The 26,851-nt window shown below is 42.9% G+C and overlaps 1 protein-coding gene across 1 annotated transcript in view; it reads right to left on the reverse strand.

The window, feature by feature from the left end:
- The window catches only part of LGR5 (leucine rich repeat containing G protein-coupled receptor 5), a 227,346-nt gene that overhangs the window by 62,000 nt on the left and 138,495 nt on the right, over nucleotides 1–26,851 (reverse strand). Inside the window, exons 3-4 of the mRNA XM_040343997.1 lie at nucleotides 12,879–12,950; nucleotides 10,141–10,212 (exon numbers count right to left, since the gene is read on the reverse strand). Of these exons, the coding sequence (XP_040199931.1) occupies nucleotides 10,141–10,212; nucleotides 12,879–12,950 (144 nt within the window). The remainder of the gene's footprint in view (nucleotides 1–10,140; nucleotides 10,213–12,878; nucleotides 12,951–26,851) is intronic.

The following is a 26,851-nucleotide window of genomic DNA, read 5'->3' on the forward strand; positions in this document are numbered from 1 at the left end:
TAGGCAGCGGTCACTGGGACATGTGTCCCCATTGGAAGTCTTCTCCTTACCACTTGTGCTCATGACAACTGTAAAATATTGGATCATCTCTTACTATCTGTCTCAGGGACAATGGCCACCAGGACAAAGGGTGAATTTCCCTAGCGGGGACACAGGCATCGATAATAACTTAGTAAAGGGTCTAACCCCCTTACTTTATCCAAAGCTGATTTTTTTTTTTACAAACACTTTAATTGAAAGAACAGGGAACCAAATGTTGGAATAGAGTTGCACAGAGCCTTCCCTCTTCTCAGAGACTTAAATAAAACAGAATGAAAGTCTTTTAAGCATGTATTGGTGTTTTTATGGTTACACAACAGAGAGATTATGGGCTGCAAAGTGGTAACAGGATTTGGGGAAGGTGTTTCTGGTCACTGTTCCTATCAAACCAAGGAACAGCTGTTATAGCTGTAACCTGTGCTCCTAAACCTCCAGCTTGGAGTATTTGTTTCGGTAACCGCTATACGTCCTGGTAACAAATACCAACACATTTAACTAATTTAAATTTGTAAAACCTACTAAACATTGCATATAAGTAGTTTATGTGTCTAGAACATTTAACATACATAGTGCATGTATTCAATACATATACAATGAAAATTCATAGAGGCTTAAAGAGAACTGTAAAAGGACTGAATCAGCAACTAATTGATTCAATCTTGTAGTCGAAGCACTCATGAAATGCAGAAAACACAGCTGGTAACAGAGCTCCTGTAACACCAACTCTATGGAAAACTCACAAGGTCTCTGTAGCAGTTGAAATATAGGTGTCAAAAATCTGACAAGTGTTTGCTGTTAAAATGCAGATTATAAATCTAAACAAGTCAATGTTCTGTCAACAAAGTGGTCAAGGACAGGCCGAAATGTTTAAATGTTTCCATCAGATGTACCCCAAGGCAGGAATCTCTGTTACATCACTACATGGAGCATTGTGAGCATTTCATTTTCTGTTTTAAAGTGATTCTAAAGTCTTTCTCTCTTGTTTTTTTTAATTCTAAACATGTCATACATTCCTGCAAACCCACTGCACAGATCAGCCCCGATCCTCCTCTTCTGGGATCCCCCGCCAGTGCTCCATAGCAAGCTGCTTGCCATGGGAGCGCTCCAGCAGATTCAATCCTGAGCCGCGCTCTGTGGGCCCTTTGACTCGGCCCTGTCCTGCTCTCTTCTAACAGCTAATGGCTCCCCCTGCCTCCTCTATGGCCAGTAAGGAGAGAGAAAATTGAGAGAGCTCTTGGGCACAGCACTGGATCAAGATCTAGCTCAGGTAAGTAAAAGGAGGAGCTGGGGGGGAGGTGCACACAAAAGGTTTTTACCTTAACGCAGAGAATGCATTAACCCCCTCTCGCCGACCCGTAAAGGACTTTAAAACCCTTAAAAGGCCGGGAGGCGGGCATTCAGGTCATGTGACTGCTGTGATTGGCGGTCACATCGGTCACATAATCAGAAAGCTACCAATCGCTAGTATGCATCGGAAGCTTTCCAGTACACAGCAGCTACCTTGCTGTGAGTGCGCTCTAAGCATGGTAATTAGTTTTAACAGGGCCGCATGTATGCAGCCGCTCAGCATTAATGCCCAGCCGCCGAGTGGCCGCATATATGTGTGTGGTCTGTGTCTAAGGTAAAAAAAAAAACTTCTACCTTCACAACCACTTTAGGTTATGTTTGTAAACTATTAACAATAAAAAACTTGTGTTCTGTGTATCAAGCCTTGGAATTGATTAGGATTTCCCTATGTGCTCCAACAATAGACAACTATAGACACTATATATGTACATACAAATGTAATAATTTGTTTCTAAATGTTTTAATGATTAATCATAAGATACCTCTTTTTAATCCACCACAATTCTCATGGATTTATCATAATTCAGGTGCTACATCTCATATCCAAAATGTTGTTGTACTTCCACATCATTTTGAACTCCCTATATGAGCTCACATTGACACCAAAATGCGAAATGTGAATTGCCGACAGTATAGCCCTTGCACACAATGAAACCTGGGACAACAATGCTTATTACGGGAATGTCTGAAGTATATGCTAAAAAAGTTCACAAAGTCTAATTTTACATAAATTTACTTAGAGTGGACCTCCAACTAAAGCTTTAAAGAATGGACTAGTTGTATTCTATTAGGTCTTCATTGTCATTTGTGTCCCTGTCCCATCTCAAACTGAAGACAGTGTGAGATGGGCATAGGCTTTTATCAAGCCTATTTTTTTTAATTTTTTTTATTGAATCCCTAAGCTATTTCTTTTTTTTTTAATTAAAAGCTATTGAAGGAATTCCATTTCTATCAGTCTGAAAACTATGTAGACTACTTGTCGTCTTGGCTCACAGGTTGTGCACCTATGATGCAGAGTAATCTACAGTATCACTTCTTCTTCCCTATAGATTGTAAGCTCTCATGAGTAGGTTCTCCCTAACCTTTTTAGTCTTAAATTCTATTGTAATTGTATTGTCTCTCTTTATTTGTAAAGCGCTTAAATTGCTGGTATTGCTTGTTCCTAAGCATATTTCTCTTTTTAAACCTGAGTATGTAGGTCATCCAGATGAGACCCCACAGCATCAAAAGCAAAGTCCACAGAAGTGGTTGTAAACTCTTACTGCCCTAAATTGTTAGATACAACAGGATACAACAGGATCTATATCCCCCAAAATACAAAAATCTCTGTTCTTCTACCCTTTTCGGATTGAAGCATTCCCCGTCACGCGATAGCGATCCCCGTGCATTGTGAAATAAAAGGTGGCCGGTGGGCGTGTACAGAGCTACAGCTACAGCAGAGCTGCAGAGCGTCATTTCTGGAAGGCTGTTTCCTGTCAGAGCTCGCTTGTGAATGAGCAAAATTCTGCATGCTCATTCAGATGGTGCTAGTCAGGACGGGGCTGGCTGGCAGTGACTGGTGCTATCAGCGGATGGCTGATTAGTAAATTGTGTTACCAAGCAACTTATCAGGCGTGCCTAATAAAATGTACAATTAGTGTATACATATATATATATATATATATATATATATGTATATGTATATATATATATATATATATATATATGTATATATATATATATATACACACACACTAACACCTTGCTAGTAGTACCGGGTTGGTGCTATCAATTTATCAGGTGTGCCTAATAAAATGTACAATTAGTGTGTATATATATATTTATATATATATATATATATATATATATATATATATATATATACACACATTAACACCTTGCTCGTACCGGGTTAGACCACCTTTTGCCTTCAGAACTGCCCTAAATCTTCATGACATGGATTCAACAAGGTGTTGGAAACATTCCTCAGAGATTTTGATTCATATTAACATGATAGTATCACTCAGTTGCTGCAGATTTGTCTCTCATGGACTCCAATGATGAATGATCTCTGGAATACAGCTGCCAGACCTGCAGACCTTATGCAGCAATTACATCAGGATCTTATTTCCCCTGTTGGATTTTTAATTGAATTAGAATAATGAAAGAAGAGGAGAGGTGTTCCACCTCTCTTGTAGTAAAAAAAAAGAAGCAAGATTACAGCATGGGCAAGAACTGAGCTATGACATGAAAAAGTAATGAGAAGTCATTGGGTGACCTAATCTTCCATACTCCATGTAACTGAAGGAGCACTTTTTGGGTAGCCCCACCTTTTAACATTATCACTTCTACATCTATTCTAGTTTATATTTACCATAGATGTAAAGAGCTGAAGATATTTCTATTGTTACCGTCATTATCAGCACACATAATATTGCTAACAATTAACATAAATTAAAAAGAGGTTGGGTAGTATGCCAAATCTATTTAAGTGCAACAGGGAAATGCACTTCCTATATCACTTACACTTGTTTCTCTCCAGGCTACATTGTATCTGTTTGGGGAGTTTGGAGCTCATTTGCACTAAAGAATGTTTCTATACCAGAGAAATGCAGCTAATTTCTGGGAGTAACAAAGGACAAGATAGCAGCGGAGATAGTGAGTTAACTGCCGTTTACCATTTACCATTTCACAGCTGCTCTTGTCTTTAAATGGGAGTTACCTGATCTTCTCATATCCTACTACACAATGAACACAAAACCATGCCAACTTCAAATGCACAATCTAACAAAAGCATCCATTTGGGCGGAAGTTTTGTGAAGGTTACTTTGTTGCCTTAAAGCTCTTAACCCCATCCACTATCCTACTAATTGTTTAACTTGTTCCAGAAATTGCATTCCTTGTGCAAATCTGTAATGCAAGAGACACCTGGTGAACAGCATGAAACAGGAAACTAAAAATCACACACCTTTATGTGAGGGGCACAGTCCAGCTTGAATGAACAAAGCAATCCTAGTTTTCCACCATATTCCTCCTTTAGCCATAGTGCCTTTTCTGTTCTAAGCCTTATCATTCCATCTCACGGCTGCTACCCAGCTGTTTAGCATTCCCACTGATTACTGTCATTCTTCCCTAATGCAGTTATTGGACACCATGCTTTTTATACCACCAATGGTGGGTCTTCATTTTGTGATTTAAAGATATGATACAACCTTGTGTAAGGAACCCCCAGTGTTTAAAAAATCGGGAAAAATAGTATTGGGACGTGTGGTTTTCCAGGAAAGGGATTATTATGCCATTCACAACACTAAGCTAAACATATATTAAATTACTTTTACAAAGTGACCCTTATCATCCCTACTGATTTTCAGCACGGCATGCCATCAGTGTTTGAGAAAATGCAAAAATATAAATATACTATCTCTAAAATTCTTAACAAATATGTCAGATATATGGAAAAACAAAAAACCGCGCTTCACACACAAAGTCTATAGGCAGCAGCTGACGTTGGAAAAACAAAGCAATATATAATATAAATAGCCGCGCCAATCTAAATACAAAATAAATGTCAATCAATGAATGAAAATTGGTATAATCTCCTTGAAGACAATAATATCGGATAGAGCCTTTGGTTTGCTTGATGAATGACACTAAGTTCTTAAATTTGGTCAAACCACGAACACCCAGGTGACATGCATGCTTTTAGTGCAAATCCTCCACCGTAAGAATAAGCTGCTTACCAAACGGCAAGCCTTTATTGCATTTGGCTATAGCCCAGCCACGGCCTTTCAATCCTCTGGATACTCAGGGTGGAAACACTTGTATTTAAGCAGCGAGATCCAAGCCTCAGCATTGGGTTGGAAAGGAGTTGCGGTTCACTCTCGTTACCCCCCGCTCAGGACAATAGCAATCAAGCGATCCAGACACATATATCTTTATTTCTTGCTCAGCAAACCTTTTAGAAAAGCAATGATGAACTGGACTGACCTCCAGTGGCTGTCTGGTCACTCAGGAAATGACCCTTGATTTAGCTTTCTGATGGTTTGTATGTGATGTTTCCAGGGAAACATCACATACAAACCATCAGAAAGCTAAATCAAGGGTCATTTCCTGAGTGACCAGACAGCCACTGGAGGTCAGTCCAGTTCATCATTGCTTTTCTAAAAGGTTTGCTGAGCAAGAAATAAAGATATATGTGTCTGGATCGCTTGATTGCTATTGTCCTGAGCGGGGGGTAACGAGAGTGAACCGCAACTCCTTTCCAACCCAATGCTGAGGCTTGGATCTCGCTGCTTAAATACAAGTGTTTCCACCCTGAGTATCCAGAGGATTGAAAGGCCGTGGCTGGGCTATAGCCAAATGCAATAAAGGCTTGCCGTTTGGTAAGCAGCTTATTCTTACGGTGGAGGATTTGCACTAAAAGCATGCATGTCACCTGGGTGTTCGTGGTTTGACCAAATTTAAGAACTTAGTGTCATTCATCAAGCAAACCAAAGGCTCTATCCGATATTATTGTCTTCAAGGAGATTATACCAATTTTCATTCATTGATTGACATTTATTTTGTATTTAGATTGGCGCGGCTATTTATATTATATATGTCAGATATAGCCTTAGAAAAAACAAAATTGCATATAAAGTGTTTCTAGAGGAAAGATTTAAAAAACAAATAACAATCATGTTATATTTACCTGCTATGTGCAGGTAGTGGTAGCAGGTTTGCACAGAGCAGCCCGGATCTCCTTCTTTTTGGGCCTCCTGACAGTCATCATGGCTCCTCCCCCTAGCCTCTTGCTATGGGGCACTCGAGCAGGCTCGCTCCCGTGCTCTGTGTATCCATTCACACACAGAGCTTGGCTCGACCATGCCCCCACTCTCTCATTTGGTTACTGGCTGTGATTAACATTGGCTGCTGTGTGAGCCAATGAGGACAGAGAAACCCAGGAGAGCTGCTGCTCTCGTGCACATCACTGGAGCTCAGGCAAATATAAGGAGAGGGGGCTGCACCCAGAAGGTTTTTTACCTTAATGCATACAATGTGAAAGCACTTCACGCTGGGACTTCAGGCACTATTCTTAGCGCTAAAGCGCCTAAAAAACACCTTCAGTGTGAAAGAGGTCTTAAAAAAAAGTCAAATATATATTTCTTGAAGATTGATGTGATTTAAATGATTTCTACAAGTGGTTTTTGGTCTCCAGTTCTTAGCAAAGGATGTAGCTGTTAGTTTAAAAGGGGAGACACAGAAAATATATCAAGAGGGCATTCTGGTATTTTTAGTTCTACAGAAGCGAGATCAGCAAATGGGACATGCTCAGTGAGATATGTACTTCCACAGAAGCAAGTCAGAGACTGCAAGCAAACTGAGAATTATGTATCTGTATGTACAGAACAGACACCTGTGGGCTACAGAGACAGAAGCATGCCAGTGGGATATTCATGGGCCTTGTATTTCTACAGTGAGTAGTGGAGCATGTGGGACCAATTTTGCTATGGACAACGCAAAATTACCAGTAGAGAATTGGGGACTTGCAGTACTACACACTGAGGAGACACACTAGAGGGGTATCTTGGTACAGAAGAGGAGTCACATGTTCTAGGACTTGTTGTACAGAGACAAGAGTGGAGTCACTGGGGCTTTAAAGGGAACTGATCAGGATTTTAATACTGAAACTGCAACCAATGACTTGTATATAAAAGTGCAAACTTTGGGGTGATGATTATTATACTTGTTTTCTTCCTGAGCAACTGACCCAGAACAAGCATACAGCCTGAAACACGCCAGGACACCTGATATACACAGACTTGTTCCATTTCAGTAACTCTAATGCCCTGTACACACGATAGGATAGTCTAATGAAAACGGTCTGATGGATTTTTCCATCGGTTATCCGATGAAGCTGACTGATGATCAGTCGTGCCTACACACCATCAGTTAAAAAAACAATCGTGTCAGAACGCGGTGACGTAAAACACAATGACGTGCTGAAAAAAATGAAGTTCAATGCTTCCAAGCATGCGTCGACTTGATTCTGAGCATGCGTGGATTTTTAACCGATGGACGTACCCACAGACGATCGTTTTTTTCTATAGGTTTTTTTATCCATCAGATCATTTTAAAACAAGTTCCTATTTTTTTAACCTATGGATAAATAACCGATGGGGCCCACACACGATCGGTTTGGTCTGATGAAAACGGTCCATCAGATTGTTTTCATCAGACTAACCTATCGTGTGTACGCAGCATCAGTGGTGACAGAAAAATAGGAACAACAGAGCTTGCATCTTAAAACATGAAACAAAGTAAAAAATCTGCAACTAAATATAGTATAAACTACTGCTTAACAGTTTTTTCTTAATACTGATAGATGTTTTAACCACTCGCTGTCTGGGGCGATTTAATTTTTTTTATATACATGTTAAAATCAGCGTTTTATTGCTAGAAAATTACTTAGAACCCTCAAACGTTATAAATTTTCTGAAAGCAGAAGCCCTGGAAAACCATACAGTGGTTGTTTTAATTTTTTGATGTTGCACAATATTTATGCAGCCATTTAGAAGTGTTCAGGAAAAAATACACTTAAATTAATTTTAGTGCACACAAACACAACATAACACCCAATTTTTGGTAAAATATAAAAGCTGATGTCGCATCAAGTAAATATAGATACCAAACAAGTCAAGATGTCAAATTGCGCATGCCTGTGAAATGGCAACAAACTACGATACCTACAATTGTCCATAGGCAACGGTTTAAAAGTCCTTACAGATTAGCAGTTTAGAGTTAAATGTGAGCTATGGTGATACAATTATTACTCTCCCTCTGATGTTTGGGGCAATACAATTACATTTGCAGGTCAGCACTGGAATGCTTTAAAAATAATTATATTTATTTTATTTCCTTTTTTAAATTTTTCGCTTAGCTTTGTTGCTATCACAGCTTTGGACAGTGCCAGGCACTCTATTAGACCCCTGATCTCTCCTCTGCTCTAAAAGGCAGAAAAAATATTGTGGCTTCTGTTTTCATTCATCACAGAGGAGATGGGGGAATTAATGTTCCTCTGTCTCCTCTGTGGGCAGCTGACCTAACCGTTTACAGTGGTGCCAGGTGGCTACAGAAGAGAGATAAGGGCTCCGCAGCACTGAAAAAGTGATCAGTTGGCTGTAGAGCTGCCCGGATCACTTTTACAGTAAAGTCAATCGCTGGCTGAGAAAAATACCACCAGGATTATATATATATATATATATATATATATATATATATATACTGGATGGCAAGTGGTTAAACTGAGCACCACACTATGGGCCAGATTCAGAGAGAGAGTACGCCCGCGTATCTACTGATACGCCGGCGTACTTTCAAATAACCCGCGTCGTATCTTTAGTTTGAATCCTCAAACCAAGATACAACGGCATCTGGGTTCGATCCGACAGGCGTACGGCTTCGTACACCTTCGGATCGTAGATGCAATACTTTTTTTTGCGTAAGTCGTCCGTGAATCGGGATGGATGTAAGTCACGTCTAAGTTTAAAAAATGACGTCCTTGCGACGTCATTTCGCGCAATGCATGGCGGGAAATTTAGAAACGGAGCATGCGCAGTTCATTCGGCGCGGGGACGCTCTTCATTTAAATGAATCACGCCCCCTAATCGCCGATTTGAATTCCGCCGCCAGAGATACACTACGCCGCCGTAACTTACGGCGCAAATTCGTTGTGGATTTGAAACAAAGCCAAGTAAGTTACGGCGGCGTAGCGTATCTTAGATACGCTGCGCCGGTGCCGATCTATGTGGATCTGGCCCTATATTTCTAAAACACAAACTTATTGAGGCATCTGCAAATGAATTTGAATTTGGCATCTTTGGTGTATTTTATACAAACCTCTGCAGTAAACCAATATGAAACAACTCCTACACTTTGCCTCTGTGCAGGAATTTCTTGTAGTGAAGACTGCCCCCTCTCCTTATGCAGGGTGACCAGTCTTCCCCATATCTGCCCTCTCCTGTATTTTACTGCAGGCAACCTGTAATGCCCAGAGCTGCTAGGAAATGGTTATGTGCTTGATCTGAAAGTGGTAACGTAAAAATAACTGCGTTTAATTCTACTTCAAGTGCTGGAACTTTGCTTGTCAGAACAGCCTGATATTTAAATTTAATAGCAAGGACACTGGATCTGCTGCAAGTATCTGTGGGCGTCTCCGGGTCTGATTGTTCCATTACAGTGACAAAGCTGCTTGAGGCTGGGTTCACACTACTACACTACTTTCATCCTACTTTGCTCTGCTACATCGGTCCTACATTTATCCTACATTGGTCCTACATCCATCCTACTTTCATGAACAGGATACTACTTTGGTCCGACTTCAATGATATTCAATGGGCCTGAAGTAGGATCAATGTAGGACCAAAAGTAGTACAGGGAGCATTTTCAAAGTCGGACCGACTTGTGTAGGACGCTACAAGACGCTCTCATAGGGAAACATTGAACACAGAGCAAAGTAGGATGAAAGTAGTGTAGTAGTGTGAACCCAGCCTCAAAGAGAAACTATAATGTATTTGTTTTTAGTACACATTTTCATGATCTTGCAAAGTTTACATGAAAATTCTTTGTGACTTTGACATTTGATTTGCTTGTCTAATAAGGTATTTCATAGGCACTTTTATTTTAGAATCTCTCTCTCTCTCTATGACAGTGATAAGGAAAGTGCAGAACATAAAACGGAAAGGATGAGAAATATTTTAATTGTTATGCATTTTACAAACTATGAAACATACTTACAGAGACTGGAGACTACGGAGATTATGAAATGCATCGCTTGGGACCTGTTTTAACTGGTTATTCTGTAACATCCTGTAAAAAATAAAAATAAAAAGTATTTTTTTCTTTAATTACTATACAATAATGCAGAGAGAAGTCTTTGTGGCTTTCTTCCTGTACATTATCCAAACCATGATATTTAGACCAGCTAACAATAGGATCAGTCTCGGCTTTAATTGTTTAAACACCAGTCTATGAACTCTCTGTAAGGTCCTGGGAGCTAAAGATAAACTATAGGGGGGTGCATTAACATGCATGTTCCTGTAGGTCGGCAGGCACTCACCTGTTTAGAAGATGTGTTTAGAAGCTGATGCCAGAAGCACAATGGCAAAGACAACACACCATATAGACATATTTACTCAGCTGCATTTTCAAAGGAAAATATTCTTAAGACTGTGGCAGTAGCTGCTGCATAATAGGAGTTTCACAGTCAGTGTCCCGGTGTTATTGTATGATTTATTTACACAAATGTTAATATGTCTGAGGTTACAGCCCGGAACAATTCTCTGTTAAATTTGGTATTCATAGATCTGCATAGCAGTACTCTCAGTGCCCAGTCCAGAACATGACATTATGACATATTTGTAATATTGTCTTTCTCCGCAGAGGAGATTTCTCTTTTCTTCCAATTCTGTCTGACATCTCTGTCATGTGGACAAGAAACAAGGGAATATCTCTTTCACAGGGACTTAAAAAGCAATTAAACCTTTAAGGCGTTTCTTAACCTTTCTCACTGTTAGAAATGTTCTTTCTATCGCTTCATGTGCCCCTGTTTAGGGGATTACCCCTCATTTCCTGCTCTTTGACATCCGTCACATAAACAGAAAGTGACAGCAAACCTCCACAATGAAGACACAGAAAGCAAATGAGAAAATTAACGAAGGTTCTCTTCTCCACTAATCCAATACAAAAGAAAAGTGTTTTTTTGGAGATGTGCATTAATGTAAGCAACTGCCTACATGCTCCATGGGTTTATCAGAAACATCTAAAAGTTACGGTGGCGTAGTGTAACTGTGTCGGCGTAAGGGCGCGCAATTCAAATGGATGAGATGGGGGCATGTTTTATGGTAATACGTCTTGACCCGACGTAAATGGCGTTTTTTCTGAACGGCGCATGCGCGTCCGTGGGGGTATCCCAGTGCGCATGCTCGAAATTAACCCGCAACAAGCCAATGCTTACGACGTGAACGTCATTCTACGCAAAGCCCTATTCGCGAACGACTTACGCAAACAACGTAACATTTTCAAAATTCGACGCGGGAACGACGTCCATACTTAACATAGGATACGCCTCATATAGCAGGGGTAACTATATGCCGAAAAAAGCCTTACGGAAACGCCGTAAAAAAATTCGCCGGCTGGACGTACGTTCGTGGATCGCCGTTTCTAGCTAATTTGCATACTCTACGCGGAAATCAACGGAGACACCACCTATCGGCCAGCGTAAATATGCACCTTAGATCCGACGGCGTACTACGACGTACGCCAGTCGGATCTAGCCCAGCTTCAGGCGTATCTTGTTTTGTGGATACAAAACAAAGATACGCCGGAGCAAACTAGAAGTTACAGATCTGGCCCTTTGTCTATATCACAATTTTGGAAATATATCACCATTAGCAGATTTCCCATGACTAACCATAAAGTCACCAGGACAGGAAATGAGGGGATTTTTCACAACTAGGGATGCATACGGCATTATGAACTATTTTCAGAAAAAGGAACAAAAGTTTTAGGATTTATGTCTTATAGTGGTTGTAAATGCTGAAGGTGCATTTTATGCATGAAGATAAAAAGAAACTTTAGTGTGCAGCTCCCCCCTTAGCCCCCCTAATACTTACCTGAGCCCAATCTCGATCCAGCGATGTGCACAAGACCCAAGGCTTTCCCGGGTCTCTCCCTCCTGATTGGCTGAGCTTCAGGAGCCAAACTAGCGTTCATAATGGAGTAAGCACATTCATCACGCTGTAACAGACAGAAAAGCGCGAATCGTCTTTTACTAACACGAAATCAGCTAAAGCAGCCCAAAGGGTTGCACCATCCGAATGGAACTTCCCCTTTATAGTGCCGTCGTACGTGTTGTACGTCACCGTGCTTTGCTAGAGCATTTTTTTTTCACGATCGTGTGTAGGCAAGGCCGTTTTAATGATCGGGTTGAAAAAAAAACGCTTTTTCTAGACCCTTAAAAACGTCATTTTTTAGAACCCGAAAAACGGTCGTGTGTACGCGGCATCAGTCTCCTGGTGCTCCTTGTGTGGCAAAGCTAAAAGTGTAATAAGTCCAATGGACACATCAGTGTTTTGGTTAGGGGGAGCACGCAGGCTCAATATAGACAGCACTCTGAGCCTCCGCAAGAAACAGGAGTGTTGATGGGAATTTAAAAAAAATTATCCTGAGCTGAATAAAAGAACATAGATTATCAAACAAGCTTACGTGTAAATGTGCTATATGATGTTATTTTTATTGTTTTGGTTTAATAACACTGTAATGGAAATGTAGAAAACACACAAGTCTTCGGAATGAATCTTAACAAAAATGGACTCCTCTGTGACCAGCATAAAATATATTTACAGTATATTTAATATATAGCTTTGGAGAAACAGTCAAACAATGTTATCTATAGTAGTGCAATTAGAGACGGACAACAACTGAGAACAGTAATCAGAAGTATACTGAATACTCCAAATGCTTAGCCTACTTACAGAACTTTGAGACTACCGAGTCCAGCAAAAGCTCCCTTGGGGATGTATGTCAAGTCATTTCCTGCAAGACGTCTGTAGAGACAAAAAAATACAAGTAAATCTATTCTCTTTGCATGCAACACATTTAATCAAGGTTCATCTAGGTGCATCAAAAACTATTGATTAAATAGACATGCCAAGTGTAGTTGTTTCCCCATCTTTTTATTACAAAACAAAGTAAGAAAACACAAATAATCCCCTCTAATAAAAGCAGTGACTCAATAAAGTAAATGTTTCAATCTTACGGTAATGCTGCAACTTGCACATTTTGTTTGCTAACAGAGATGTTGGTATCACTCAGTAACAACCCTATAGGGGACAACCAACTCACAGATACATGTTCAATACTAGAACCCAGCCTGTCAATATTATCCCACAGTAAGTATACAGGGAGTGCAGAATTATTAGGCAAATGAGTATTTTGACCACATCATCCTCTTTATGCATGTTGTCTTACTCCAAACTGTATAGGCTCGAAAGCCTACTACCAATTAAGCATATTAGGGGATGTGCATCTCTGTAATGAGAAGGTGTGTGTGTGTGTGGTCTAATGACATCAACACCCTATATCAGGTGTGCATAATTATTAGTCATCTTCCTTTCCTTTGGCAAAATGGGTCAAAAGAAGGACTTGACAGGCTCAGAAAAGTCAAAAATAGTGAGATATCTTGCAGAGGGATGCAGCACTCTTAAAATTGCAAAGCTTCTGAAGCGTGATCATCGAACAATCAAGCGTTTCATTCAAAATAGTCAACAGGGTCGCAAGAAGCGCGTGGAAAAACCAAGGCGCAAAATAACTGCCCATGAACTGAGAAAAGTCAAGCGTGCAGCTGCCAAGATGCCACTTGCCACCAGTTTTGCCTTATTTCAGAGCTGCAACATCACTGGAGTGCCCAAAAGCACAAGGTGTGCAATACTCAGAGACATGGCCAAGGTAAGAAAGGCTGAAAGACGACCACCACTGAACAAGACACACAAGCTGAAACGTCAAGACTGGGCCAAGAAATATCTCAAGACTGATTTTTCTAAGGTTTTATGGACTGATGAAATGAGAGTGAGTCTTGATGGGCCAGATGGATGGGCCCGTGGCTGGATTGGTAAAGGGCAGAGAGCTCCAGTCCGACTCAGACGCCAGCAAGGTGGAGGTGGAGTACTGGTTTGGGCTGGTATCATCAAAGATGAGCTTGTGGGGCCTTTTCGGGTTGAGGATGGAGTCAAGCTCAACTCCCAGTCCTACTGCCAGTTTCTGGAAGACACCTTCTTCAAGCAGTGGTACAGGAAGAAGTCTGCATCCTTCAAGAAAAACATGATTTTCATGCAGGACAATGCTCCATCACACGCGTCCAAGTACTCCACAGCGTGGCTGGCAAGAAAGGGTATAAAAGAAGAAAAACTAATGACATGGCCTCCTTGTTCACCTGATCTGAACCCCATTGAGAACCTGTGGTCCATCATCAAATGTGAGATTTACAAGGAGGGAAAACAGTACACCTCTCTGAACAGTGTCTGGGAGGCTGTGGTTGCTGCTGCACGCAATGTTGATGGTGAACAGATCAAAACACTGACAGAATCCATGGATGGCAGGCTTTTGAGTGTCCTTGCAAAGAAAGGTGGCTATATTGGTCACTGATTTGTTTTGTTTTTGAATGTCAGAAATGTATATTTGTGAATGTTGAGATGTTATATTGGTTTCACTGGTAAAAATAAATAATTGAAATGGGTATATATATTTTTTTTGTTAAGTTGCCTAATAATTATGCACAGTAATAGTCACCTGCACACACAGATATCCCCCTAAAATAGCTAAAACTAAAAACAAACTAAAAACTACTTCCAAAAATATTCAGCTTTGATATTAGTTTTTTGAGTTCATTGAGAACATGGTTGTTGTTCAATAATAAAATTAATCCTCAAAAATACAACTTGCCTAATAATTCTGCACTCCCTGTACATTTGCAAAACAAGGCATTTCAGTGTTTCCAATATGCAATACTAAATAGTAATTTTGCATTGCCTTACGGTTAAGTAATAAATCACTGATTAATATCCAAAATGCATTAGCCCATATCATTAGATGAGATTGGTTCCTGTATGGAGGTCAGTAAACAATGACTCCTCATTGGCTCCTATAGCTACTTACCTTTAGATATTGGTTTCTAAATTATTCTTACATTGATATGACTTTGGCATGCTGATAAGTAATCTATCTGGCTCCACCCTGTACGTCATCATACCGTTTCCCCCAAAAATAAGACCTACCCGAAAATAAGCCCTACTTTGATTTTCAGAAGAAGGGCTGCAATATAAGCCCTACCCCAAAAATAAGCCCTAATTTAAAGAGGTTGTAAAATCCTAGAATGTATTGCAGTATTATATAATGTAAACTGTGTATGTTTCTGTAATCTATTTGTGATAAATGCCTTAGTTAAAGCGCAGTTTCGGCGCTCAGCTGACCTCACGCTGCTCTACTTCTCTTCTTCCAGCTGTCAGCGGGGGATCTCTCATCCTTTTGCAGTGCTCGGAGTGGGGGAGAGAGTTCCGGCAAGTCACGGAAGCAAGAGGGTATTTATCACAAAAAGATTACAGAAACATACACAGTTTACATTATTTAATTTTGTAATACAGTGCATGCAAGGATTTTACAAGCACTTTTACTCAGTTCCACTGGCCACTGGGGATTTCTTATAGGCAGGGAGGGAGATGGGGAGAGAAGACAGCACATGACAAGCCCTACCCTGTTACCCTTTAGCTCAAATGAATATACGACCCGGGTTTATTTTCGGGGAAACGCGGTAGCACTTTGTAATGCTTTACTATGAAAGCCCAGTTAAAATGCCAATAAAGGCAATTTTTTTTTTAAGCTTTGGATAGAGTGGAGATTAATAGAACACCTGTCAGTTTGTATTGCTGTCTGTGCCCCCATTAGGGAGATTCAACTTCTCTTTTTGTCCTGTTTACCAGTATCATCAAAAGGTACACTTTAAGGCCAAAAGTCAAAAAGAAACAATTTACAAACCCAAGTTTGCTTAGTTAAAAAAGGTATGAATATACAGTATGTGTCCTGGATTGTAATTGTAACAGGTCTTAAGAGTAAATGGCATTTCAACAGCCTATCTTCTGATTGGTTCAGTTATCCTCTATTTGTGAGAGAGGATAGGTCAGATGAGGAAAGCTTTTTCTGGTTCAGGAGTATAATCTTCACATGGCAAAATAAATAAATCAAGCCTACCATGTGATGGTGAGATGGTGTTTCCCCACCCTGGAGGGGCACAGCACACTAGCTGGGTAAACCCCAGGTACAACTGAGATTGTTTGGACTTTTGATTAGATGGGAAACAACATCCAGTTTCCTAAAGAGCGTCAAGTTGAATTATACTAAAGAAAGTACACCTGACTGTTGTATCTACAGTTATACAAGTTCTGTGTATCTTATGCTACAAAGACAAAATTAAAACATTGATTTCCACAGACTTCAGATGTGTGTTGGCGTTGCAACCAAAATAAAGGACTCGATGCCCACCGGTGTCCCGTGATTGTGTCACTGCGCTGAAGAATGGAGAGATGTCAGTGTACACACAATATCTCCCCGTTCTTCCTAGTGACATGTCACTGATCGAATGCTCCCTCTTAACAGGAGCAATGATCAGTGATGTGTCACTCGTAGCCACGCCCCCTAACAGTTAGAAGCACTTCCTAGGACCCACTTAGCCCCTTCAGCGCCCCCTACAGGTTAACCCCTTCACTGCCAGTGTAATTTTTACAATAATCAGTGCATTTTTATAGCAATGATCGCTATAAAAATGACAATGGTCCCAAAATGGTGTCAAAAGTGTCCGATGTGTCCGCCATAATGTCACAGTCACGATAAAAATCGCTGATCACCGCCATTACTAGTAAAAAATAAATTATTAATAAAAAATGCCATGAAACTACCCCCTATTTTGCAGACGCTATAACTTTTGCGCAAACCAATCAATAAACGCTTATTGCGTGTTTTTTTTTACCAAAAATGTAGAATAATACGTATCGCCCAATCTGAGGAAAAAAATATTTGTTATATATTTTTTGGGCATATTTGTTATAGAAAAAATATAGAATTTTTTTCAAAATTGTTGCTCGATTTTGTTTAAACCGCAGAGATGATTAAATACCACCAAAAGAAAGCTCTATTTGTGGGAAAAAGGACGTCAATTTTGTTTGGGAGCCATGTCGCACGATCGCGCAATTGTCAAAAAAGCGACACAGTGCCGAATCGCAAAAAGTGGCCTGGTCTTTGGCCAGCCAAATGGTATGGGGCTTAAGTGGTTAATGGCATCCCAGTCATAGTCCGTAGGGTTCAATATTGGGCTGGCCCACCCTTTGCAGCTATAACAGCTTCAACGCTTCTGGGAAGGCTGTCCAGAAGGTTTAGGAGTGTGTCTATGGGAATGTTTGACCATTCTTCCAGAAGCATTTGTGAGGTCAGGCACTGATGTGGACAAGAAGGCCTGGCTCGCAGTCTCCGCTCTAATTCCTCCCAAAGTTGTTCTGTGCAGGCCAGTCAAATTCCTCCACCCCAAACTTGTTACTGCTAAGAAACAGTAATTCTGCCATGACAAACAATCAAATGCTTAGTTGTTGTAAGATAGGCACCTTACACAATGTCCTGTATGGAAAACAATGACATAGGCACAGTTAATGAAGACATTTTACTATGGCATATGTGCCACCAGGACAAGGACACAGCAAGACCCCAGTACAAAAGGGCAGTGTTGCTCATCTTCCTTTAAAAAAGTAATTAGTTACAGTTACAAGTTACTTGTCCGAAAAAGTAATTGAGTTAGTGACACAGTTACTTCATTGGCAAAGTAATTAGTTACTCAGCAAAGTAACTGACTTTTTTTTTAATATTCTACAATGCAATTACGTTCTATGACATCTTTAGTATCAAAGATGTTTATATTAACTGATTGAAGAATAAAAACACTATATACAGTATTTTAGAACATTTCGTACTGTGTACAATTATTAATATCATCATCACACTCCACCTGCCCAGCAATACTGTACAATATAGATTCAGTGTGCAGTGTGAGTGACACTGCTGCAGTGCACACTGAATCTATATTGTACAGTATTGCTGCCTGGGCAGGTGGAGTGTGATGATGATATTAATAATTGTACACAGTATTGCATTTGCTGGGCCTGCCATATACTGTACTGTACTATACTGTATAACTGCACTACAAAATTCCTTTACAAATAATGCATATTTTAAAATGTTATTAGTAATAACATTTTAAAACATCCTCATCCCTCTCTAGAATCATCCCTATCCCTCTCTAGAGTCATCCTCATCCCTCTCCAGAATCATCCTCATCCCTCTCTAGAGTCATCCTCATCCCTCTCCAGAATCATCCTCGTCCCTCTCCAGAATCATCCTCATCCCTCTCCAGAATCATCCTCATCCCTCTTGAGAATCATCCTCATCCCTCTCTAGAGTCATCCTCATCCCTCTCCAGAATCATCCCCATCCCTCTTGAGAATCATCCTCATCCCTCTCTAGAGTCATCCTCATCCCTCTCCAGAATCATCCTCATCCCTCTCCAAAATCATCCTCATCCCTCTCCAGAATCATCCTCATCCCTCTCCAGAATCATCCTTATCCCTCTCCAGAATCATCCTCATCCCTCTCCAGAATCATCCTCATCCCTCTCCAGAATCACCCTCATCCCTCTCTAGAGTCATCCTCATCCCTCTCCAGAATCATCCTCATCCCTCTACAGAATCATCCTCATCTCTCTCTAGAGTCATCCTCATCCCTCTCCAGAATCATCCTCATCCCTCTACAGAATCATCCTCATCCTTCTCCAGAATCATCCTCATCCCTCTCCAGAATCATCCTCATCCCTCTCCAGAATTATCCTTATCCCTCTCCAGAATCATCCTCATCCCTGTCCAGAATCATCCTCATCCCTCTCCAGAATCATCCTCATCCCTCTCCAGAATCATCCTCATCCCTGTCCAGAATCATCCTCATCCCTGTCCAGAATCATCCTCATCCCTCTCCAGAATCATCCTCATCCCTCTCCAGAATCATCCTCATCCCTCTCCAGAATCATCCTCATCCCTGTCCAGAATCATCCTCATCCCTCTCCAGAATCATCCTTATCCCTCTCCAGAATCATCCTCATCCCTCTCCAGAATCAAGCTTAGCCCTCTCTAGAATTGGAAAGTGTATGGATAATTATTGCGCTAACCAACAAGTGAAAACCTGAGAGGTAAAATAAGAATGAGAGCAGCTACATAAGAATGTGACAAAATTCAAAGTAAGAAGGAGGATGGAATATAGCGCTAAACGTGATGTGCTGTAAACACAAATGAATACAAATAAAAATAGGATTTTTTGTACTCACCGTAAAATCCTTTTCTCTGAAGTCCATGGACGGACACAGCTCCTTAAGTCTTGACAAGTGGGTTATGTTCCCTGTTTACAGGAGAGGACTAGGCAGAAACATGTTAAATAGTTAAATACATGTTACATTAACAGAGTTGAACAGCCCCGCCCAGGGGGCGGTCCCTCCAGACATAACCCTCCTCACTGCAGCTTGCAGCCTCAGTTCGTAACAAGCAGTACAAACCTAAAAAGGAGGGGTGGGAGCTGTGTCCGTCCATGGACTTCAGAGAAAAGGATTTTACGGTGAGTACAAAAAATCCTATTTTCTCTTATCGTCCATGGACGGACACAGCTCCTTAAGTCTTGACAAGTGGGACGTCCCCAAGCAGTGTCAAAACGAGGGGTGGGAAATATATCAGTAAAAACAATTTTAACTTCACCCCAAAACAAGCAGAGCTCCTCAACGGAGGAGGTGCAACTTTAAACAGCCGCCGGCAAAAACTAGCGGCTGAAAAAAACATCATAAGATGCACTCACAGCAACCATGTAAATTCTGGAAAAAGCGTGAACGGACAAGCAAATCGCCGCCTCGCACACCTGTGAGACCGACGCATGATGTCGGAAAAAAAAAAAAAAAACCCAGGAAGCTCCAATTGCCCTGGTCGAAAGTGCCGTGACCGGAAAGGGGGGCCCACCCTTAGGAGCATAGGCCTGTATGGCGGCCTGACCGATCCACCGAGAAATGGTGGTCGACGAGACCGCCAGGCCCTTTTGTGGACCAGACACCGACACAAAAGAGAGTCAGAAGCTCCGAAATGGAGCCGTAGTAGGCTGGTATACCCGCAAAGCACGTACCACGCCTAAAGTATAAAAGGCCGAAACCTCCTTCGGAAGAAGGGAAGTTTGCGGGCGCACCATCACCTAATCCTTATGGGGGATCAAGCATGGCGGCTTGCAAGACAAGACCGCCAACTCAGAAACTCTTCTAACAGAGGTAAAGGCCACTAAAGGGGCCACCTTCTGAGATAGTGTCAAGAGAAAATCTCTCTGATGTTTCCAAAAGGAAGGTTCCTAAAGAACCGAGAGCACCAGAGTCAAAACTCATGGGGGAAGAGATGGGCCAAGAGGGGAAAGTATATGACAAACCCCTTGCACACAAAAAAAGGGGACCCACCAGGGAACGGGCCGCAAAAAGGCCACTAAAAGAACACAGCCAAGGCTGAAATCTGCCCCCAAACGGTGCTTTAAGCAATTTTTAGATCCAATCCAAGCTTTAAAAACAGCAGGACCCTGGACACCGAGAGTACGCCCGTGGACGTCACTCCATCCCTTCGCACCAAGAGAGGTGCGACGGTAGATCCTCCGGAAGAAGACTACGGTGCCCTGTTGAGATGACCGAGTCAGACAGACCCTGGTCACCTAAAGTCTGGCTTCCAATAACCATGTTAAGCAAGTCAGTGACTGTACAACAGGAGGAAGTATGGGACCTTGAGACAGGAACCTCCTGCCCTGGCAATCGCCAGGGTGCCTCCGCTACCAGGCGCCCGATATCAGCGTACCAAGGACGCCGAGATTAATCTGGAGCGATTAGAATCATCGGGATCTCCTCAGCATCCACTCTGTGGAGCGGCCGAGGAAGCAACTACCATGGAGGAATGGCAAAAAATCACTGATACAGACAACACAGGGCCACCAGCGTGACTGACGCGTCTGTACAAGATCACTAGACCTGGCCACTAACTGACACCCTTGCAGCGGAGACAAGCTGCCAGGAGATCCATGCCATGTGAGGCTCACCTCCTGCAAGGGAGCCGAAACACCCCAAGCACAAAGACCAGTCGCCCTGGTCCAGCATCTGGCGACTCCAGTAGTCCGCCTGCCGGCATACCTGATGGTAGACTGAAGCCACGGCCGTGGCGTTGTCCGGCTGAAACCAGATCGGTCGACCACAAGGAGAAGCATAGCCTGATCGCCTAAAATAGTAGGACAATGAACAGTAGACAGCACCTGGTATTCCCAGGCGGTCTCCCACCAGGCACTAGCCAGGCCCGACCCTGGGTAGCTACTGAGACCAGACACATTCAAGGAGGTGTGGTCATAGGTCCACGCAAGTCCAGCGACTCAGGGCCGACTGGACCCCCCAGTTTTGTGAACCTCCAGGTTCACAACCCGTGAGCTGGCATCCGTCGTAAACACCGACCACTGGAAGGAAGGAACAACTTCCCGGACCGAAGAGTCGGGAATCTCTGTCACCAACTCAGAGAGACTCTGACTAGGTGGCGCACAGGAATCTAATGATTTCAGAGACAAGAGATTTTTACCACCTGGACAGTAGTTCCACTGGAAAACCAGGGTGTGGAACTGGGCATACAGTACCACCTTGAAGGAGGCTACCCACAGACCGCGAACCAGCAGGCGCCCGGAGAGAAGACCGATTGCGTGATGCCAATTCCTTCTCCGCAGACTGAAGAGTCTGCAATTTCTCCAGGGGAAGAAGGACCTTTGCCACTGAGGAGTCTGGATCAACACTAGATACTCCAACGCTGAGTCGGAACCCAGCATGCCCATAATTTGAACCCTGGGTCGCACACATGGAGGGCAGGCTTGCTGCCACTGAGCTACACTTTCTGGCCTAAACGTTTAACATCCACCCGAATCTTCGGAGGGTCTGAATGGGAATAACCCATCCACTAGGTCGGAGACAGAAGCTGCTCTCAGAAGAAAGTCGTCAAAGTAGCCAATGAGGCAAAGCCTCGCTGTCCCAACAAAATTCAAATAAGTGCGAGCTCCTAGCTGAAAACCCATGGTGCCGACGCCAGATCAAAAGGGAGGGCCACAGGCTGACAGAGACCCTTCTCTCATCACGAAGCACAGAAAAAAAACACTGTGACATGTGCAAAACGGGACATGCATGTATGCGTCCCTGATGTCCGAGGACGTCAGGACATCCCCCGGATGAAGCGCAGCTACCACCGAACAAATGGATTCCATGCGGAACTACCCGACGTTCACAAAGGTATTTAGGGCCTGAGGCCCATAGAAAACCCCAAAACTCTCGTCCTGCAGGAAAGGTAAAATTACCTTGCAGCTTAGCAAATCCCACACTGCCCAAGGCAGACCGACGGGCCGGGAGGGGAAGACACAAGGACAGAACTTTGTTCTGTGGATAGGAGGAAACCCTATCTAGTACTCCGAAGAGACCACCTCGCAGACCCACTAGTCGGAGAGCAGGGAGGTTTCACTGAATTGTGAACCTGCAAGCCGCCCCTCCCACCTAGAGACAGGGAGGGAAGGCTATATACATTGGCAGGATTTGGGTGCCGGCGTGATCGGCTTATGCACCCAGGGACAGATTAGTCCCCCAGCTGGGCCTTTGACGGCCTGGGAGGGTTGCCCCTAAATAATACACACACATCGTGTGTATGTATATTATGTAGGTGTATGCACACATGTCTTTGGAGGAAACCGGAGTACCCGGAGGAAACCCACGCAGACACAGGGAGCGACAATGCAAGCTCCAGGCAGATTGGCGTCAGTGTGCAGATTCGAACCAATGACTCTTTTGCTGCCAAGTAATGGAGTTAAGCACTACACCACCGTGTGCATAAAACCATTCTGAAACAGACGCCCTGGATAACAAGGGCGCAGCATTCAATGAAGCATCACAGACCTATATGAGGCCCTGGACCAGCTGGTCCGCTAGGCTAATAACCTCAGGAGAGAGTCGGTGCTCCTCCACTGTCTGGTGCAAAATGCTCACTCTGTGAGTTGTATACAGCACTAGGGGTCAGGACTACTCCAAGATGGCCGCCGAGCGTTCAGAACGCGGCCACAGGAAAATGGCCAGCACAATGTAAGCTGCGCCATAGCGTGGCTACGACAAAATGGGCACCAATGGGAGTTTTCAATGTAATTGAAAAACCTCCCAAAAAAATAGCGCCAGCGACCACTGAGACCCCAGTGTAGTGGCCACAATAGGCCGCAAGCCAGACCCCAGCATGGTAAACATGGAACGGGTCAGTACTTCGGATCTTCTATCAGTCAGATCCATATAAGCGGGGGTTCCCGCCCGGCGGTGAGGGACTACAAAAGCTCTCAGTGGCTTTTCTCATTCCGCATCTCAGAAATGATCAAAGAAGGGCACAGAAGGAAAAAACCTACACAGCGGTCTGATTTGTGTGATCCAAAAAAGACCGAGCCCTCGGCGGAAACCCAGCTGCACTATGCAGCTTAGGAGAGTCCCTTGCAGCAGTAAAAAGCGCACCCATAAATGCCTTATTCTGCCTTTTTTTTTTTTAACTAGGTACCTGGTCCATGGCTCCATAACAGAGCATTCCCCAGGGGATAACGGGGAAGGGGGCACTCTTTTACCGCCCGCCCGCAGTCCACCCCCACCCTGGCACAAACTGTGTCCAGGACTAACAATAAAAACTCTGTGGGAATCCCAGGTGCTAACACCTGCTGCCACCACTTGCATGTGGGGAAGGACCCAGATACTGACTCCAATATTTACATATAGTGTGTATTATAATATGCACACCTGTCCATACAAATTGACAAAAGCTCCTAGAGCCCTATTCAGGGCCTCTCACCCACTTGCTGCGCTGACCAGGGGTAACCAGGGGACTCCCTCAGGAGGAGACTGCCCAGCGCTGCCTGTGAGGAAAAGAACCGTGAGGTAACTTTTGCAGGGACCTGTGTTTTAACAGGAAAAGCCCCCTAGGGCTGTTTTATTTAAGGATAAGACACAGATACAGCATAAAAAGCAAAACCGTTACAGGTGTCACCAATCAGTCAGCGTCTGCTGAAGTATAATCATAAACATCTGTGCTCATCACAGGGCTTTTTACCTCACAGGAAAGCCCAATACAAAAAAGAAAAAACACAGGCCAGATAACACAGTCCCCTCAGGAAGGCCCCCTGACAGCGGCAATGTTAGCAATGCAGCAAGGGAAAGGAGCAGGGAAGTAAGGGGAAGGGACCCCCGAACCCCAGGAATGCCCAGCCGTGCCAACCCACCGAAGCAGGAGGGACTGTACTAACCCGTCCAAGCGAGGACTCGCTGACGCATTCCTGACAGAACTACAACCGAAATGGAGGTAGCTGTCGGCCCGGTCCACTGTGAGTGAGACAACACCACAGCCCAGTCATATGTGGACCTCGGAGCAAAGCTCACCGGCCACCTCAGGAGTCATGAGGTATGGCGTGGCAGACCAAGCCTCTTTGCAAAGGTGTGCCCACGCTTGCTGGTCGGACTGAGTAGACTACAAGGATCTATATTATCCAGCCTGTCTCTCAGCCAACAGTTGAAAGAAGATTCAAGAAAAAGTAAAATAAAATAAAATTTCTCCTCAGGGCGCTGGGCCCAAAGGGAGCCATACGTCCTTCTCCTTTGCTAGGCAGAACGAAACTGAGGCTGCAAGCTGCAGTGAGGAGGGTTATGTCTGGAGGGACCGCCCCCTGGGCGGGGCTGTTCAACTCTGTTAATGTAACATGTATTTAACTATTTAACATGTTTCTGCCTAGTCCTCTCCTGTAAACAGGGAACATAACCCACTTGTCAAGACTTAAGGAGCTGTGTCCGTCCATGGACGATAAGAGAAATAATGATTGGTCAAATGAAAATCAATCTCCAGTCATACAAGCAAATCAAGTCCAAATGAAGTGAATCAATCCTGGAAAAAGAAAGCCCCTTAGTAATTTTGGTAACGCCGCCCAGTAATGGGAACGGCGTTGCCGAGAGGGCAAAAGTAATCTGATAGATTACTCGTTACCCTCAGGAGGCCCATCATTACCTAACGGCGTTTATTTAAACGCCGTTAGTTACAACACTGCAAAAGGGCTGCCAAAAGCAGGGATATCTTACACATCGGGGCCAAAAAATAGAAAAATTATTCTGTATTCCCAGGTTGACATTAAAAGCACAACCAGAACATGATCTGTATTAAGTTAATGTTAAGTGAACTCTTTTGGTATGAAATGAACACATCCCCGTTTTAGAGATATAGCATAGCTTGTTTGCAGCAAAATTGGCCTGTTTTGGTCTGTAAAAATATTTTCTCTGGGTTCATAGCCAAAAAAGTGGTCAAAGTTTTATGTTCAATCTACTAAGTGTCCTCAGATCCTCCATATTCTGTATTAGGCAGAACTTTAATACCAGACCAGGTGGCGACAACCCACATAATGCACAGCTCCAATTCATTCTGAGCTCCGTTTAGCGCAGTGATTGCCATGACATGGAGCCAGAGAAGAACTGAGACACGCAGCTGCAAGAGATAACTCAGGAATGCTGAGGTAATACAGCTATTGTGTAAAGAAACTGGTAATCCTTTTTTCCTTTAAACTGAATAAAGAAGAGTACAGGTAAAAGTCACATCACTATACAATGAGGGTTAATTGAACAGCACACAAATTATTGAAGGTGTAATCAGTTTTAGTCCTGTATTCTGTGCAATAAAAACTCAGGGCTGTTTTCAGTCCCCACAGGCTACATACCGTGTTTCCCCGAAAATAAGCCTGGGTCCTATATTAATTATGCCAACAAAAGACACAGTAGAGCTTATTTTTGGGGTAGGTCTTACCATGTAATGTGCTGTCTTCTCTCCCCCTCTCCCTCCCTGCCTGTCAGGAATCCCCAGTGTAAACTGAGTTAAAATGCTTGTACAATCCTATAATCCCCTCTATTACAGTAGTATATAATGTACAATGTGTGCGTTTCTGTAATATAATTGTGCCAAATACCTTTGTTATAGTGCCGCTCTGCACTTCTGTTACCCGCCAGAGCTCTCTTCCCCGCAATTATATTACAGAAACACACACATTGCACATTATAAACTACTGTAATATAGTAGATTATAGGATTTTACAAGCATTTTTAACTAGGGCTTATTTTCAGGGTAGGGCTTATATTGCAGCCCTCCTGGAAAATAACGCTAGGTCTTATTTTCAGGGTAGGTCTTATTTTTGGAGAAACAGGGTACATATTTAGGTCACATCAGGAGCATGTTGGCACTTTATGTACACCATTACAAGGGTCTGACTTTGTAGAGCCCTGCTTGTAGAAAAACAAAGAAGGTATGACTACATCAATATACTCAGTGTTGGGACAGGGCCATTTGGTGCCCAGGGCGAAGATGGCAAACTGCGCCCCCCTCCCCCATTTTTTTAAGAAAGAATCAATGTCCTTTCAAAACATGGCAAATGTTTTTTTTAAAGTTTTCAGTAATTAATATATTTGTATTAGTTGTCTGTACGGTATGTTAATAATCTTCTTAGACCCCTTTCACACTGGGTCGCTTTGCAGGCGCTATAGCGCTAAAATAGTGACCTATAACAGCCGCTGCTGTCTCTTCAGTGTGAAAGCTCTGGTGGCTTTCACACTGGAGTTGTGCGCTAGCAGGACGGTAAAAAAAATCTTGCTAGCAGCATCTTTGGTGCGGTGAAGGAGCGGTGTGTATACCGCTCCTCCTGGACATTGAAATCAATGGGGCACCGCAGCTATACCACCGGCAAAGCGCCAATACAGGGGCGCTTTGCGGGTGTTTTAACCCTTTTTTAT

This window comes from Rana temporaria, chromosome 3 (genome assembly GCF_905171775.1).
Source record: "Rana temporaria chromosome 3, aRanTem1.1, whole genome shotgun sequence".
Lineage (NCBI taxonomy): Eukaryota > Metazoa > Chordata > Amphibia > Anura > Ranidae > Rana > Rana temporaria.